Below are 16,081 nucleotides of genomic sequence, written 5' to 3' on the forward strand. Positions count from 1 at the left end.
AGGTAAGACTATAAAAGGGATTTCAACTCACAGATGAGAAACATATATTGATAATATTGTCCGACAGAGAAGGTCAACAGGAGTGATGTATGAACAGGGCTTCTGCAAATTAGAATTTGGGAGCCAGAATACGTGAGATAGAATGGCATAAATCACATTGAACAGATCCTCAAGTGCTTGCCTGAAGATGGTTTTGTAGACAAAAGATCAGCAAACAGCACGGTTTGGTTTGAGTACTTGCAAGCAGAAAAACAGCCCTTTAAAACTATGCCAGATATTTGATTTATAAAGCAGTGCATGTGATGAATCAGAGATTATAATTCCATTTTTACTGATAATGTTTTGCTGTAACTATCTTGCAAAAATCAAACTTTATTCTCTTGCTTCAAGATTACAGAATTTCAGACCTGACAGGAAAAATTTATTTCAGTCATCTAGGCTGGCACTTTAGTGCTGCGTGATGACTGAAGCTGCTTGCTTACACTGCCGATCGAGAACCCAAGGTACCAACGAAAGAGCAGGACTCTCTATCTAACTTCACTAAACTGATTGCCTAACCATTATCAGTCAGGTGCTGTTATGCTACTACCTTAATACTACCCATGAACCATGCATCAGCAATTAAATTTAATTCATAATGGTTTGGCTTTTCATATCGTGTACTTCTCTTATACAAATTATCTTATATAAAAATTTGTTTAGCTATTGACATCCCAGAAGTCAATAAGAATAATGAGTGTATGAATAAAGCAGCAAGGCATAATGGAAACAATTTAATACCCATTTAATCAACTTTTATTCAAATGCTCCTCTTCTCACAGTCAGAGCCAAATTGTTCATGTTGTTACACCTCACATGGGGTAACACGCTGGAAAACAAGTCCCTCTTTTTCTGGGCTCATCACAACAATTAATCAAGTACACTCGGTCCCTAATTTACTTGTCTGATAAACTTTGGTTAACAAAAAACCCAGATCAAGTTTTTTACACTTTATAAGCAGTACGATTTATCACAAATAAGTAGATTCCAACCACACAGTAAACAATTACCAACTGTGAATATATAACTCGACTAATTAAAAATACAAATGCTTGTCTACATCAGCTTTCCCACCCAAACTCTCAACCTCATATATGTACACACACAGACATATAGGCAGAAAGATGCAAACAAAAATCATTGGTGTTCTCATACAGGGATAAAGGTGGAGACCACAATTCAATAGCACCAAGAGTTTTGGTCAGGCATCATTTTGCTTGCTGCAACTTTGTTTTTCAATATGTTTCCTCGTGATTCTCTTCACTTCTTCAAAGTAGGCACAAGCAATTTGTGCACTAACCGCAAAGTCTCTGAGTTGTTGATAAAAGAACACAGCTTACGGCAACTAGTGGGAGAAAATAACTGGCTTTCTTTAGCTTCAGGTATTTTACTGGAAGAGAATAAGATGCACCACAACCCCTTCCAGATGACTGAGTGCTTCACACTGTATTGTTCACACTCACAAGCTGTTCACGGGAACTAATCACAGAGTTTTTGTCATGCCAATGACATTTTGCATCCATGACTGGTTACACGAGCCCAAACCAATCAGCTACTTGTTGCTAGCCAAATCTCACTTTAAATACATTTTCTCTACTGCTTGTAAAGAAGCAGACTAAGCAAAACCCACAATGGGTTTCAATAATTTACTTATTTAAAGTACAGAAGTTCCTTCCTCGGTTCTTTATTGTAAAACTGGCATTTTCCAAGTGAGTTCACAGCTAAAAATAAAAGTAACATAAAAATATACAGTCTTTGAAACATCTTAGACTTTATTGTGGTCAATGTCTCGATGTTCAGGATTCTGATCATATCCTGTTCTCCCTTTAAATTGGAAAAGTCATAGTAAAACTTGCGATTTACACATACTGGTTTGATTCATCTTGTAAGCCCCACAATGGAGCTGCAGCATGACCGGAATGCTCATTTCAAAGTATGACTGATTTATTATGAGCTTTAGTTCCATCAAGAGTACTCAGCTAAACGTAACTGAGAAGTGGGAAAAGTTGGTTGATGAGGGTAGCAAAGTTTTAATGGTAGAAATCGACCTCAAGGCATAAATGGTGGAATTACAATGGTCCATACATTTTTATTTTTAAAAGTCATTTCTCCTACTAAACATGCTATTTACAAAATGTAACTTGTCTTCAAAATTATAGCACAGTAAAATATATGCACATTATAAATGAACAGAATATGTCTTGTGGCCACAATGCTGTTTGCGCAATACTTTTTCTTGAAGTCATCAAGGTTACATCATTTAATTCTTACCCATTGTTCCTGAAGTCTGACTGCCAACTCCATGAAGTTGCACTGGCTGACTGCTGTCTGATCTTTGTGATGAAGTAGAAGGGGAGGAGACTGAAGTACCATTTACTCTAACCTCTGTCTGTGGCTGCAAACAGTAATGAGGAAGTAGGTTAAGACTTATTGCTCTGCATTCAGTTCATGGTTTGCAGATAAAACCATTATGTGAGATGATGTTAGGACTGATCCTTTATGATTCAATAGCAGCCTGAAACCAACCAGTCAAAGCGCCACAATCTGAGCACACTGACACAACATTGACATTTTCTCTGTAGCAAAGTGAAATCCTGTTGTTTCCCCCCGAAGCATTGACAAAAACACAGCAAAAAATAACCATGTTACAAAAGCTCTGTTAAGCATGGTATTGTAGAACAGTCTTCATGATCTTGCCAATCCACATGGAACCATCAAAAGTCGTTCTGAGTCGAAGTAAAACACTTTTGTCCTTGAGGCTCAGTCTGGCACTCGAGCTAAGAGTAGCCTTGTTATATCCTTTCGCGTCAGTTCCCTGCGTACCTCACAAGTTACGGCATGTTCTTCAGATAATGCAGATTACAAGAAAACTAAGAGCTAATAAAGCAGCAATGAGCTCTGGAAAATGAGGTTGGTTATTTTGTTTTGTGACACCAGACAAGTTCTGCAAACGTAGGTATTTCTGTTCTTACCTGCTCCAGCAGCTGCCTCAGCCTGTGTAGCTGGGATTCCAATTGCTTGTTGTGATCTTCCAGGATCTGCATCCTGGCCTCAAGGCGACCTTTGTGCTGACGAAGCAGTTTGGCTTCGGCAATGAGCTCGGCATCCCTGGGACTTTGTGGTGAGATGGGCATCATTTCGGGAGGGGATGGCAAGGGGGACAGGCCCTTGCGATCATGCTGCTGCTTCAGCCTCTCATACTCAGACTGAAGGTTTCTAAAAACAAAACAGCACAAATTAAAACACCAGCATTATAGCAGTGGAGGGAGTGATAAAAAAAAAAGCTGCTGTAATGTCTTTCCACAGAACTGTGTGCTTATGAGGTTTCTTACTGGACTACAGCTGACGTTAGCTGGATGATAGTCTCCTGTGACAACAATAGCATTGCAATGATGATCAGACTAACGGTTCTGAAATGAAACTTAAAAATACTATGAACGTGGTATAAAAACATGGGCTAACCACTGCACTGGAAATGGAAGTAGCATTTCCAAAGAGGAAAGAGACTCCAAAACCTGAACAAAATCCATATTTTATGGGTCTCAACAAACACCAATTGGATCGACATTAAGGAGTCTTTAGAAATTACTTATGGGATATTACATATTTAATATTACATAATTATACATTTGACTTGGAAATATATCACCATTCCTTCACTGTCCCTGGCTCAAAATCCTAGAATTCCCTCCCTAAGGGCATTGTGTGCACATGGACTGCAGCAGTTCAAGGAGGCAGCTCACCACCATCTTGTCAAGGCCATCTAGGATTGGGCAATAAATGCTGGCCCTGCAGCAATGCCCACATCCCACAAATGAGCAAAAAAATGGGAGTTGGGTCAACCTTGGGGGCAGAAGGCATCCTACTGAAGGATCAGGTACATCACTGTACATCTGGCTTGCTTGGTTGCATTCTGACCTGTTTTCATCTTCTAGGTCAGCTAGAATTCTTTCCAGTTCTCCTCGTTCTTCACTCTCCAATGAGATGAGAATTTGAGCAGGGCTCCGAGGCTGACTCAATGGTGACTCCTGGTTCAGACTCTGGCAGTAGTGCTGGATCAGCAAATGTTCATCATCTCTGAAAAATGTTGCAAACAAAATACGTCAGCTTGTGTTTGTATAACACTAAGACTCAGAAATAAACCCACTTCTTTGTCTTTTTCTTTTCCTAGATTCCCTACAGTGTAGAAACAGGCCCTTTGGCCCAACAAGTCCTCAACAACCCTCAGAGTATTCCACCCAGGCCCATTTCCCTATAACCCACCTAAGCTACACATGCTTGAACAATATGGGCAATTTAGCATGGCCAATCCACTCAGCGTACACAACTTCAGAGGAAACCGGAGCACCCAGAAGAAACCCACGCAGGGAGAATGTGCAAAATCCACACAGATAGTCCCCCGAGGGTGGAATTGAACCTGGCACTGTGAGGCGACTGTGCGAACCACTGAGTCACTGTGCTTCCCTTGACCCTTTTGACTCTTACTTGACCCATTCCCATGGAATGTATTGATAAAACAATATGCCGACCAAATTAAAAGTCTACTGTTGTTCCGAATTTCAGATAAAAAGTAATTTGTTCTATAGCTGAAAAATGCCAATGGTAATTCAAATTATAATCTTTGATTTTCATTCCTCTATTCTTTTTTCTTCTCATGGATGGTATGCCATTATGTGTTGAAACAAGTGTGATAATCCCATTCCCCTAATACTGTAGGGCAAAATAATGGTTATGCCACTGGACTAGTAAACTACAGGCTTATACTGGTACTCCAGATTGGTGTTGAAATCTCACCATGGGGACAGGACAATTTCATTCACATAATTAAATCAACCTGGAATAAAAAGACAGTGGCAGTGATGGTGACGATCAAACTACTGATTTGTAGTATAAGCCCACTGAGCTCACTCATGACCTTGAGATCTGCTGCCTTTGTCTAATTTGGCTTATATTTGACCTGCAGCAATGGGGTTGACTATTAGTTGCCCTTGGTGGCCAGGCAAAACCATTCAGTAGTATCAACCAGCTACAAAAAGACCAGCAAGTATTGAACTGTTTGAGCAGCTCAGTTTTAGCCAAGGCATCAGAATGAGACATGGTAAAAGGCAACCGGATTCAACAAATCTGCAAGATCCTCCTCATGAACATTTGGGAACTTATCGTGAAACTAGGAGACATCCAAAAGTTGGTCAATGGTTAAAACCCAAAAGTATGACTTTCAACCAAAACTCCTTGATATGTTTTGCCTTACGAGAATGAGAAACCCACCTTAAGTGGTGAGATTCTTATAGAGAGACAAAAGGGTGTGACCGTGAGAATTTTCCACATTGATTCCAAGCCCTATAAACACTTATGGCATCAGATAAAATAAGGACAAGGAAACTTCCCACCGATAACCATCAGATATATTTCCTCTGCTAATGAACAAGTGTAGATTTTACAGAAAAGGCACCGAACGTACAATGGGTGGGGGGCTTCTATGGTCCATCGATGGATGTGGTTTGGTAAAATCCCAAGTGCCAGGCAATGCTCAATTTCAAAAAAAGAGAAAATCTAATCTAATCTAATCTCTAATCTAATCTAATCTCCTCCCCACGACACTGAATGGCGCTAACATTATTGAAACTACATCACCAACAGCCACACGGTTACCAGTGAACTGAAAAATAACTGGCCCAGCCATGTGACTAATGTGGTCGTAACAGCAGGTCAGATGTTGGAAATACTCTTTGTCCAATTCCACCCATCTACAAGGCACAAGTCAGGACTGTGGTAGAATAATCCTCTTTTGTCCAGTCGACTGCAACCTCAAGAACACATTATCCAGGTCAAAGCAGTTTGCTTGAGTGGCATCCATAAATTACCAGAGACATTGACTTCCTCCACAACTGCATTCAATTCTGGTCTTTCCTGTTATAGAAAAGACATTGTTTAACTTGAAAGGGTTCAGCAAAGATTTACGAGGATGTTTCTGGGTTTGGAGGGTTTGAGCTACAGGGAGAGGTTAGATCGGCTGGGGCTTTTTCCCCCTGGAGAGATAGAGGTTGAGGAATGACCTTTATAGAGATTTATAAAGTTATGATAAGCCTGTATAGGCCAAATAGCCAAGGCTTATCCCCCAGGGTAGGGGAATCCAAAACTAGATGGTATAGGTTTAGGGTGAGAGGGAAAAGATTCAAAAGTGACCCATGCAGAAGGTGGTGCTTGTATGGAACAAGCTGCCAGAGGTGGTGGTAGAGACAGGTATATTTACAACATTTGAATGGCTTTATGAATCAGAAGGGTTGAGGGGGATATGGGCCAAATGCTGGCAAATGGAACTAGGTCAGATTCAGTTGTATGGTTGATGCAGATGAGTTGGACCATCATTTTCTTAAGAGCAATTTAAGATGAACAATAGCCAGTAAATCTCATTCCATCAATGATAGACAAAAAAAAGTCTTGATCTAATCTCAGAGATAGTGGGAACTGCAGATGCTGGAGAATCCAAGATAATAAAATGTGAGGCTGGATGACTACAGGCCTACACAGGCCCCAAACCCCACCTCTTCCTCCAGTATATTGATGACTATATCGGCACCGCCTCTTGCTCCCCAGAGGAGCTCGAACAGTTCATCCACTTCACCAACACCTTCCACACCAACCTTCAGTTCACCTGGGCCATTTCCAGCACATCCCTCACCTTCCTGGACCTCTCAGTCTCCATCTCAGGCAACCAGCTTGTAACTGATGTCCATTTCAAGCCCACCGACTCCCACAGATACCTAGAATACACCTCCTCCCACCCACCCTCCTGCAAAAATTCCATCCCCTATTCACAATTCCTCCGCCTCCACCGCATCTGCTCCCACGATAAGACATTCCACTCCCGCACATCCCAGATGTCCAAGTTCTTCAAGGACCGCAACTTTCCCCCCACAGTGATCGTGAACGCCCTTGACTGCGTCTCCCGCATTTCCCGCAACACATCCCTCACACCCCGCCCCCGCTACAACCGCCCCAAGAGGATCCCCCTCGTTCTCACACACCACCCCACCAACCTCCGGATACAACGCATCATCCTCCGACACTTTCGCCATCTACAATCCGACCCCACCACCCAAGACATTTTTCCATCTCCACCCGTCTGCTTTCCGGAGAGACCACTCTCTCCGTGACTCCCTTGTTCGCTCCACACTGCCCTCCAACCCCACCACACCCGGCACCTTCCCCTGCAACCGCAGGAAATGCTACACTTGCCCCCACACCTCCTCCCTCACCCCTATCCCAGGCCCCAAGATGACATTCCACATTAAGCAGAGGTTCACCTGCACATCTGCCAATGTGGTATACTGCATCCACTGTACCCGGTTTGGCTTCCTCTGCATTGGGGAAACCAAGCGGAGGCTTGGGGACCGCTTTGCAGAACACCTCCGCTCAGTTCGCAACAAACAACTGCACCTCCCAGTCGCAAACCATTTCCACTCCCCCTCCCATTCTTTAGATGACATGTCCATCACAGGCCTCCTGCAGTACCACAGTGATGCCACCCGAAGGTTGCAGGAACAGCAACTCATATTCCACCTGGGAACCCTGCAGCCTAATGGTATCAATGTGGACTTCACCAGTTTCAAAATCTCCCCTTCCCCCACCACATCCCTAAACCAGCCCAGTTCGTCCCCTCCCCCCACTGCACCACACAACCAGCCCAGCTCGTCCCCTCCACCCACTGCATCCCAAAACCAGTCCAACCTGTCTCTGCCTCCCTAACCTGTTCTTCCTCTCACCCATCCCTTCCTCCCACCCCAAGCTGCACCCCCATCTACCTACTAACCTCATCCCACCTCCTTGACCTGTCCGTCTTCCCTGGACTGACCTATCCCCTCCCTACCTACCCACCCATACTCTCTCCACCTATCTTCTTTTCTCTCCATCTTCGGTCCGCCTCTCCATCTTCGGTCCGCCTCCCCCTCTCTCCCTATTTATTCCAGAACCCTCACCCCATCCCCCTCTCTGATGAAGGGTCTAGGCCCGAAATGTCAGCTTTTGTGCTCCTGAGATGCTGCTTGGCCTGCTGTGTTCATCCAGCCTCACATTTTATTATCTTGATCTAATCTAGTCTGTTTGGCAGCATTTGAGAATACACCCTGTCAAATTCCACTCCTCCCCACTCATCTTCCCTTTTTACTAGGCCTGCTCCAAACTCTTAATTACTACAACTTCACAGCAGGATGGCCAATCATTTTATCGGTCGTAGCAGCGGTGGTCAGGGAAGGGCGATAAATTTAACCTGAATATCTAACAAATATTTCAAACCACAAAGCACATCACTTGGTGAATTTTCACATATCGCTGGGCCAATAAGTAGTTCTGACTGGCTGCCAACGATGGCTGTACACATTTAATTATATTTGTTTGAGCCTATTTTGACATAAAATAGAAATCATTCTGCATCCAGGGAGGACTCTGCTCCACCTTCACTGGCTCTCAATGATTAGCCATTTCATATTCAAGCATTATTTGAGCAACCAACAGAAGAAATTGTATTTTTGGCCCCACCTTTCAGTGGAATAGGAGGAGGATCAAAATACAGCAGCAGCCACACTGGTAATGTATATATGGAAAAAAGACTATCATAAAACAGTACAGTATCTTCACAATTAAGTGTTCGACAAATCAGATATGGACACACAAACCTGGGAAACGCTACTGTATGCAGTATCAAATTATACTGCAGGTTGTAGCAAAAGGGACTCAATGGTTAGCACTGCTACCTCTCAGTGCCAGAGACCCAGGTTTGAGTCCACCCTTTGCGATTGTTCGTGTGGAGTTTGCATATTCTCCCCATGTCTGTGTGGGTTTCTTTTGGGTGGTCTGGTTTCTTCCCACAGTCTAGGGATGTGCAGGTTAGATGGACGGGTCGTACTAAATTGCCTGCAGTGTCCAGTGATATACAGGCGAAGTGGATTAGCTGCGGGAAATGCAGCGTCACAAGAATCAGATGGGAGGTACATCTTCAGAGGATCAGTATGGACTCAATAGGCCAAATGGCCTGCTTCCACTCTGTAGGGATTCTATGATTCTAAATGTCAGCAGAAAAGTGGAATGGCTTCCCCATCGAGTGTTCAACCCACAAGTTAACCACTTTGGCAGCAATCTGGCAGAGCAGATCTCCTCCTGCCAATTTTCATCTTATTGATTTCACCCATCTCATATATTTTCCATCTTAATATAAGGTAATTCAATACAGTCAACATCAATTGTGACACCATTATTAGCAGCATGAGATGATGCATGCTGTCACTGAGTTAAGCTGGCACATCAATTCTCTTCTGCAACTGATAATCTTCCATTTAAATCAATATACATTTTGCCTGCCACACTGAATTCATCATTGCTCTCACCACCAGTCACTCACGATAAAAAGCCAGAAGTACTTTCATCAGACAATCCTAATTATGTGTATTCTATATATCACACAATGGTGTTTTAATGTGATTTAATGTACGTAGAATGGAAATATTGCATAACTATTGCTCTGTATACTAATGTTCTAATCATATCACTGCAAGGACACTAAGCTGAGCCATTGACATTTAAACTAGTTACTAATAAAATGCACTTCTGCTATTACATTGTAAACAATGCATATTTTGACATAAAAATTAGTCTCAAGATAGCACTACAGAGAGGCCCTGTGACCAATGTTAATTATTCTCTACTCTCCTATTTTATTCAGGATGCCTGGTGACGATACAGAGATTCTGAACAAAAAAGTAAGACAACATAAACCTTTGAAACCAGCAAGCCAGTCATGTCTAGCTCCAAACAATGCAACACAGTGCCTTTATGTTCTCTCATGAAATGCCATTGGGGTACAATTTTACAGCACTGTTAGCCTTCCAAGAGCTACCCAAAACAAAGGGAGCCATTGTAGTTAAATGTAAAACTGTTTTCAACCAATTTCCACATTCTACTTTGAGGGCTATTGCATTGTTATCATTGATGACCTTGGCCGCTTCATAGCTCAGGGGACTAATGGGGATTCAAGCAAACTTTAACGACTATTATTTAGACTTGCACAGTGCCTTTAACATAGTTAAACACCTCGTTACTCTTCCGTACGCTGACTTCTGGTTGATCCCAGATCAGTTAAAGGAAGTCAGATAGGAAATTAACAGCTAGGACATAAAGGTACACTTTGAAATGTAAAACAGCTCTAAATGACCTCAGAGATAGTAGGATTGGAGTAGGATAGTAGCATAATAGTAGCAGAGATAGAGAACCGTGACTAACCAACTCCCATCCTAACTCCCCACCTACAACCACCTTTACTGGCTCCATTCCTGCTTCCTTCACTTAGCCATCTCCTCTCCACCTCTCTGCTCCTCTATCCACCTTCCATCTGCCTTCCCCTCTCCATTTATTTCAGAATCCCCATCCCCTCTCCCATTTCCAAAGAAGGGTCCAGACCCGACATGTCAGCTCTCCTGCTCCTCTGATGCTGCTTGGCCTGCTGTGTTCCTCCAGCTCTACATCTTATTATCTCCAAATGACCTCAACTGCTTCTGAAAACCTCAGCCGTGCACTTGTTACCTCTGGACTTCACTCGATTTCAACACACTCCTGGCAGGCCCTCCATTTTTGATTCTCTGTAAATCTGAACTCATCTAAATCATTATTGCTTGTGACCCAAGTCACACCTGGCTCTGTTCACCCATCACTCCTGTGCTCAGTGATCTACACTGTCTGTGACTGAAGTAACATCTCAATTCCAAAATTCTCATCCTGCTATTCAAAGGACCATGTTTATTATGAAAGGCACCAGTTGGTGGAGAAATGAGTGTTCACCTGAAGGAGCAGGGTTTGTTAATGTCAGTGCTAATGTCACTAGCCCTGTGTGCACACATGCCAACAGCAGTCTTGACACATGGATGGGGAGGGAGATCACTCCTTCTTTGACAGCTGCAGTAAAAGGAAGCAGCAGTGGGGAGACAGTTTGAGTAGCAGCACTGGCTCCCACCTATGGTGTGCATGTGTGTCAGTTTGTGCGCGCATCCTCCCAGCAAGGCAGCAGCAACTAGTTGAACACGCTTAGGACGTAGTGATTGAGTATCCCAAAATTTGATCACTCAACCATTGACTCCTTTGACGGCATAGGAGACAAGCTCTGGACTTCCTTCCCGACACACCCTGGCTTTCCATTCTCCTCTATGTGGCTTCCTAAAACTTAATTCATCAATAAAGCCTTTGATCAATGGACCTATCAATTTCTCATGTGGTTTAGAGTCAAATTTTACTTGAAAATGCTCCTGTGAAATGTGCTTCATTATCTTAGAGGTAAGTACAAGGTGTTAGTTTGTTGGCTGTATCATCAGCATACTTTTATGAAGGCAAACATTAATTAGCAGTCTTCTTGATCATAAACCATCAGCAGCTAAAGGCTGATCTGAACAGCCCGTGTGCAAATTTATCTTCACTGTGATGGAAGCTCGGAGCTTGAATATTGAATCACTCTGGATTTCTTCTACAATTTCCAATAACTGGATGGAGCGAAGTATCAGCGAAAAGATGGGAGTCCATCCCCTCAACAGGGGAATGCCACATGGTGCAGTAACAGCATAATGAAGGGAGGGTGGATAGTAAGAAAAAAAATTCAAAACTACTTTTAAAAATATAAGAACTGGGTGCATCCCTAATTTGCACTCAATGTGCTAACCAAATTTCAAATGAAAATATACATACTTTCATATGCTCAGAGAAAAATAGCAACAAGACATTTTTCAAAATCAAGCCACAAACTTGAAACTGCATGAGAGAAACTAGCTTTATGCTCTGCATGATTTTCTAATCATTACTTTCAATGGTTAGAGAAAGATGCAGAGTTGTGTGGCCAGCATGAAAGCTCCTCACCAGGAATGTCACAGGGATCTTCCCCCGAAAGCTTATTGTAAACTCATTCGGGAGCTTACAGTAGCCTCATTAGGGAGCTTATAGCAGAGTCTGCCTCATTAACATTCGATGATTATTTCCTGCTTCTGACTCTTTTTGTTTGAAAAGGTCTGTTGAATTTCAGTGGAATGAATTTGAAGAATTCACTAAATCTGACACGTGACATTCTCAAGACGAGGGTCTCGCATGAGTTTCTTGAACTGACAATGCAACTTTGGTGATCAAAGAGTCAGAAGTATACTGGAACTTGTCAATAATGCTGGACTTTGCCTGCAGTGATAGGGGGAAAGGGGCAAGGCTGCGTTGGTATTTTCACTGAAATAAAAAATTCGATCAGAGCACAAATCAGGTTGCTGATGCACTACTGCCTCTTTGCTGCTCCTGTTAAAGATGAATTCACACACCAACAATGACTTGAAATCAGTAAAAGGACACAGCCAAAATATTTGATGATCATTGTATTTTTAAAAAAGAAGTTATATTGAACACGAAAGGTTGACAGAAACAGTCCCCTAATTTCAATTCCGAAGTATGGAAAGAAAATGCATTTAATTTTTCCCTTCATTTGACTGGTGAAAGTTCATGGCTGGTGAGCAGTGTGAAGGGTATCACCTGCCCCAGTATTATTGGATGGAAAAGCCTAGGACTTGGAGCTTAAAATAAACTACGAAGTATTTTCTGCAACGCAAGGAAAGAAGCAAGAACCTGTCGACGACTCACTGAAGTATCCTTGTGGCTCAGTTGGTATCAGACTTGCTTCTGAGTTGAAAATTGTGGGCTTGAATTCTATTCTAGAACTGAGACACAGGCTGACACTCAAAGGCAGTAATGAAAAAATTTCTGAAGAAGGGTCCTGACCCAAAATGTTAGCTTTCCTGCTCCTCTGATGCTGCCTGGCCTGCTGCTGCCAGCTCCACACTATGTTATCTCTGACTCCAGCATCCGCAGCTCTTACTACCTCTGAAAGAAAAAATGCTGCACTGTCAGAGGTGGCATCTTTTGGATGAGACACTTTGAATGGGAGACATGCCTTGTGCCTTGGCCAATATTTATTCCTTAAACAATGACACCTTGCTGTTTGTGGGCAATTATTACGTGAAAATTGGCTGCAAATTACTTTGAACGGGGAGTTACTCGCAGGGAGTGCAGAAATGGCAGAACCACTAAATCAACACTTTGCCTCAGTTTTCACAGTGAAGGACACAAGAATCATCCCAATAGTAATAAGCATGCCAGAGCTTATTGAAAGGGGGAAGCTTAAACCGATCATCACATTTAAATCATTCTATAGGAATGGTCAGTTTCACTGACTAAACTATGAAAACCTCATGAACTTCTGATTGTACATGCCTTCACATTTAGAGCAAGAACAGTGAGCAATTAGCCAAAGTTCACACCATTACTGTGAATTCTATGTAGGTGCCATCAGCAAAGACTGAAACAATGCAGCCTGTAGATTCTAATTTAATGATTTTCACACTTAATTATGCATGTTTAAGATCCCAGAATACTTCAGGTTTACGCAACAGCAAAACCAGGTATGATGTTCATACCGTAAAACCTGGGTTATGAACTCAGCAAAATGAAAACAATTGTTAAGAGTACCAATCCTGCAGCTGTTACACTGATTAGCACAGTAGCAACAGTTTATACTTTAAAAATAGGAGCTTGTGCATCATTAAAACAAAGATTTACCAGGCTAATATTTTGCATTCCAGAGAAATTTCATTAAAATGCTGATTGCTTTATTGAAACCAACCAACACACAAAAAGACCTACAAATGGCAGAGAGTGATTTCTTAGTTCAGAACTTCCTGGATTGTTGTTCCGACATTTATTATTTGAACCGTGGTCTGATCTGATGATGTACCGAGCAAACTACTGGATTGAAAGCAGACAAGTCTCTAGTGTCCTCGGGTTGTAAAGAAAGTGGCACTAAAGACAGTCAATCCATTGGCTATTTTCTTCCACAAGTCCTTGGAGCAGGAAAGGTTCTACTGGATTTGGAAAAATGCAAATACAACGCCCACATTCAAAAGGGATGGAGTTATAAAGTAGGAAGCCAGTAACATCAGTCATTGGGAAATTGTTAGAATCCATTGTTAAGGAAATAATAACATTTGGAAAGTCTGCATCTGAATCAGCATGGTTTTATGAGGGGTAAATCACGTTTGCCTAATTTCCTAGAGTTCTTTGAAAATATAAGTAGCAAAGTGGATAATGGGGATCCTGTCGATGTTGTATATGTCTGGATTTCCAGAAGGCATCTGATAAGCTGCTGCACAAAAAAGACAATATACAAGGTAAGATCACATGGGGTTAAGAGTAATGGATCAACTTAGATAGAGGATTGGCTAAACAACAGGAACATAGTGGGGATAAATGGGTTATTTGCTGATTGGCAAGATGGAACTAGAGGGGTACCACAGGTTCAGTCCTTCTGCCCCAAACTATTTAGAATCTATATTAATTACTCAGGTGCAGGGTTAGAAGCTTTTACAGCCAAATTCATAGACAACACTAAACAAACGGGAAAGTAAGTTGCAATGAAGAAATAAATTTACAACTGGAGATGGCTATGTTCGGTGAATAGCCAAGATTTGGCAGCTGCAGTTTAACGTTGTTAAGTGAGAAGTTACCCATTTTTGTCAGAATAGGTTGGCAACTTATTATCTAAATGGAGAGAAACTTCTCAGACTATCAGTGAAGGAGGATCTGGGTGTCCTCATGCATGAATTGCAGAACACCAATATGCCGATACAGCAGGCGATAAAGGAAGGCAAACAAAATTTTGGCATTTGTTACCAAAGGAATAGGGTATGAAAAGAAGGGAAATATTGCTGCAACTGTACAAGGTATTCTTGAAACTGTACCTGGAGTATGTAGTGTATTGGAGGCAGTACAGAGGAGGTTTACTTGACTGATTCCAGGTTTTGTCTTACAAAGAGGGATCAAGACTTCGGTCTACACTATTGTGAGTTTAGAAGAATGAGAGGAGATCTAATTCAGGTATATAAGATGCGAAAGATGATTTACAAAATAGATGTCCAGAGGATGTTTCCTCTTGTGGGGCATTTAGAATCGGAGGTCATGGTTTTCAGTTAAGGGGTGGCAGATTATAAATGCAGACGTGGAAACAATACTTTTCTCAAAGCTTTATGATGGATTCCAGGGCATTGAGTGAATTTCAGGTGGAGACAGGCAGATTTTTAATTAGTAACAGGTTAAAGGTTTATGGGGAATGGTCAAGAAAGTGGAGCTGAGGTTGAGATGAGATCAGCGATGATCATACTGTGTGGCAGAGAAGGCTCAAGGGGCTGAACTGCCTACTCATAATCCTAGCTGATAAAGAGATTAAATATTGCTGCCTCCTGGCATTTAGTAAAAACATTATTTATATAATTCTAAGCAATTCAATTAACGTGCATCCAATGTCACATCTATATCCATATGAAATATTCAGTCAAGTTTTCCCTTCGTTTCTTAATTGGAGCATAATCCATTTCTGGACATTACAGTTAACTAATATTTAAAGGGCATATCTGTCAAGAGTATGCAACAGGACAACTGATTTAGTTTATGATATTACAGAAAAACAAAAGTAAGTGTACAAATATAATCAGATGATGCCAGATCTCAAGTTTACAACAGACCGCCTCGTATGACGATGTAATCTTACTAATCAACAGTGATTAACAACTCTGATAACTTAAATAAATGCAATTGCTTATGCTCAAGTATTAATAGATGCAACATTTTGTATGGTTGTGACAAATAAAAGTGCCTGAATAAAATTCAACTGCTCACTTACTGGTCTATCAGAAAAATTATCAATTCAACTCAATCACTTGACCAGATATGTATATGGGAACTGCAGCTAGTGACAAGAACTGACAGAATCTTGATTTAAGCTAAAAACGTGCTATACATTCTGTCAACAAATGACACATCCTCACGAAAAAATCTTTTTCTATTAAATCTAGCCACCCTTGGTTATCCAGAAACATACACGGTTAGACCAAGCACAAAAATAAAGCTTATGACAATCTCAAAAAAAAAAGCTGGCAACTTAAGACTGGCATAGAAAAGTACCAGAGTGGAGTGAAAAAGT

The 16,081-nt window shown here is 41.7% G+C and overlaps 1 protein-coding gene across 12 annotated transcripts in view; it reads right to left on the bottom strand.

Moving 5' to 3' along the window:
- The window catches only part of dmd (dystrophin), a 1,835,475-nt gene that overhangs the window by 22,598 nt on the left and 1,796,796 nt on the right, over positions 1-16,081 (bottom strand). For all 12 annotated transcript variants that reach the window (XM_059650343.1, XM_048540566.2, XM_048540567.2 and 9 more), the window contains 3 exons: positions 3,958-4,116; positions 3,012-3,255; positions 2,311-2,434 (listed from right to left, as the gene is read on the bottom strand). In XM_059650343.1, the coding sequence (XP_059506326.1) occupies positions 2,311-2,434; positions 3,012-3,255; positions 3,958-4,116 (527 nt within the window). The remainder of the gene's footprint in view (positions 1-2,310; positions 2,435-3,011; positions 3,256-3,957; positions 4,117-16,081) is intronic.

Source organism: Stegostoma tigrinum, chromosome 12, assembly GCF_030684315.1.
Source record: "Stegostoma tigrinum isolate sSteTig4 chromosome 12, sSteTig4.hap1, whole genome shotgun sequence".
Taxonomy (NCBI): domain Eukaryota; kingdom Metazoa; phylum Chordata; class Chondrichthyes; order Orectolobiformes; family Stegostomatidae; genus Stegostoma; species Stegostoma tigrinum.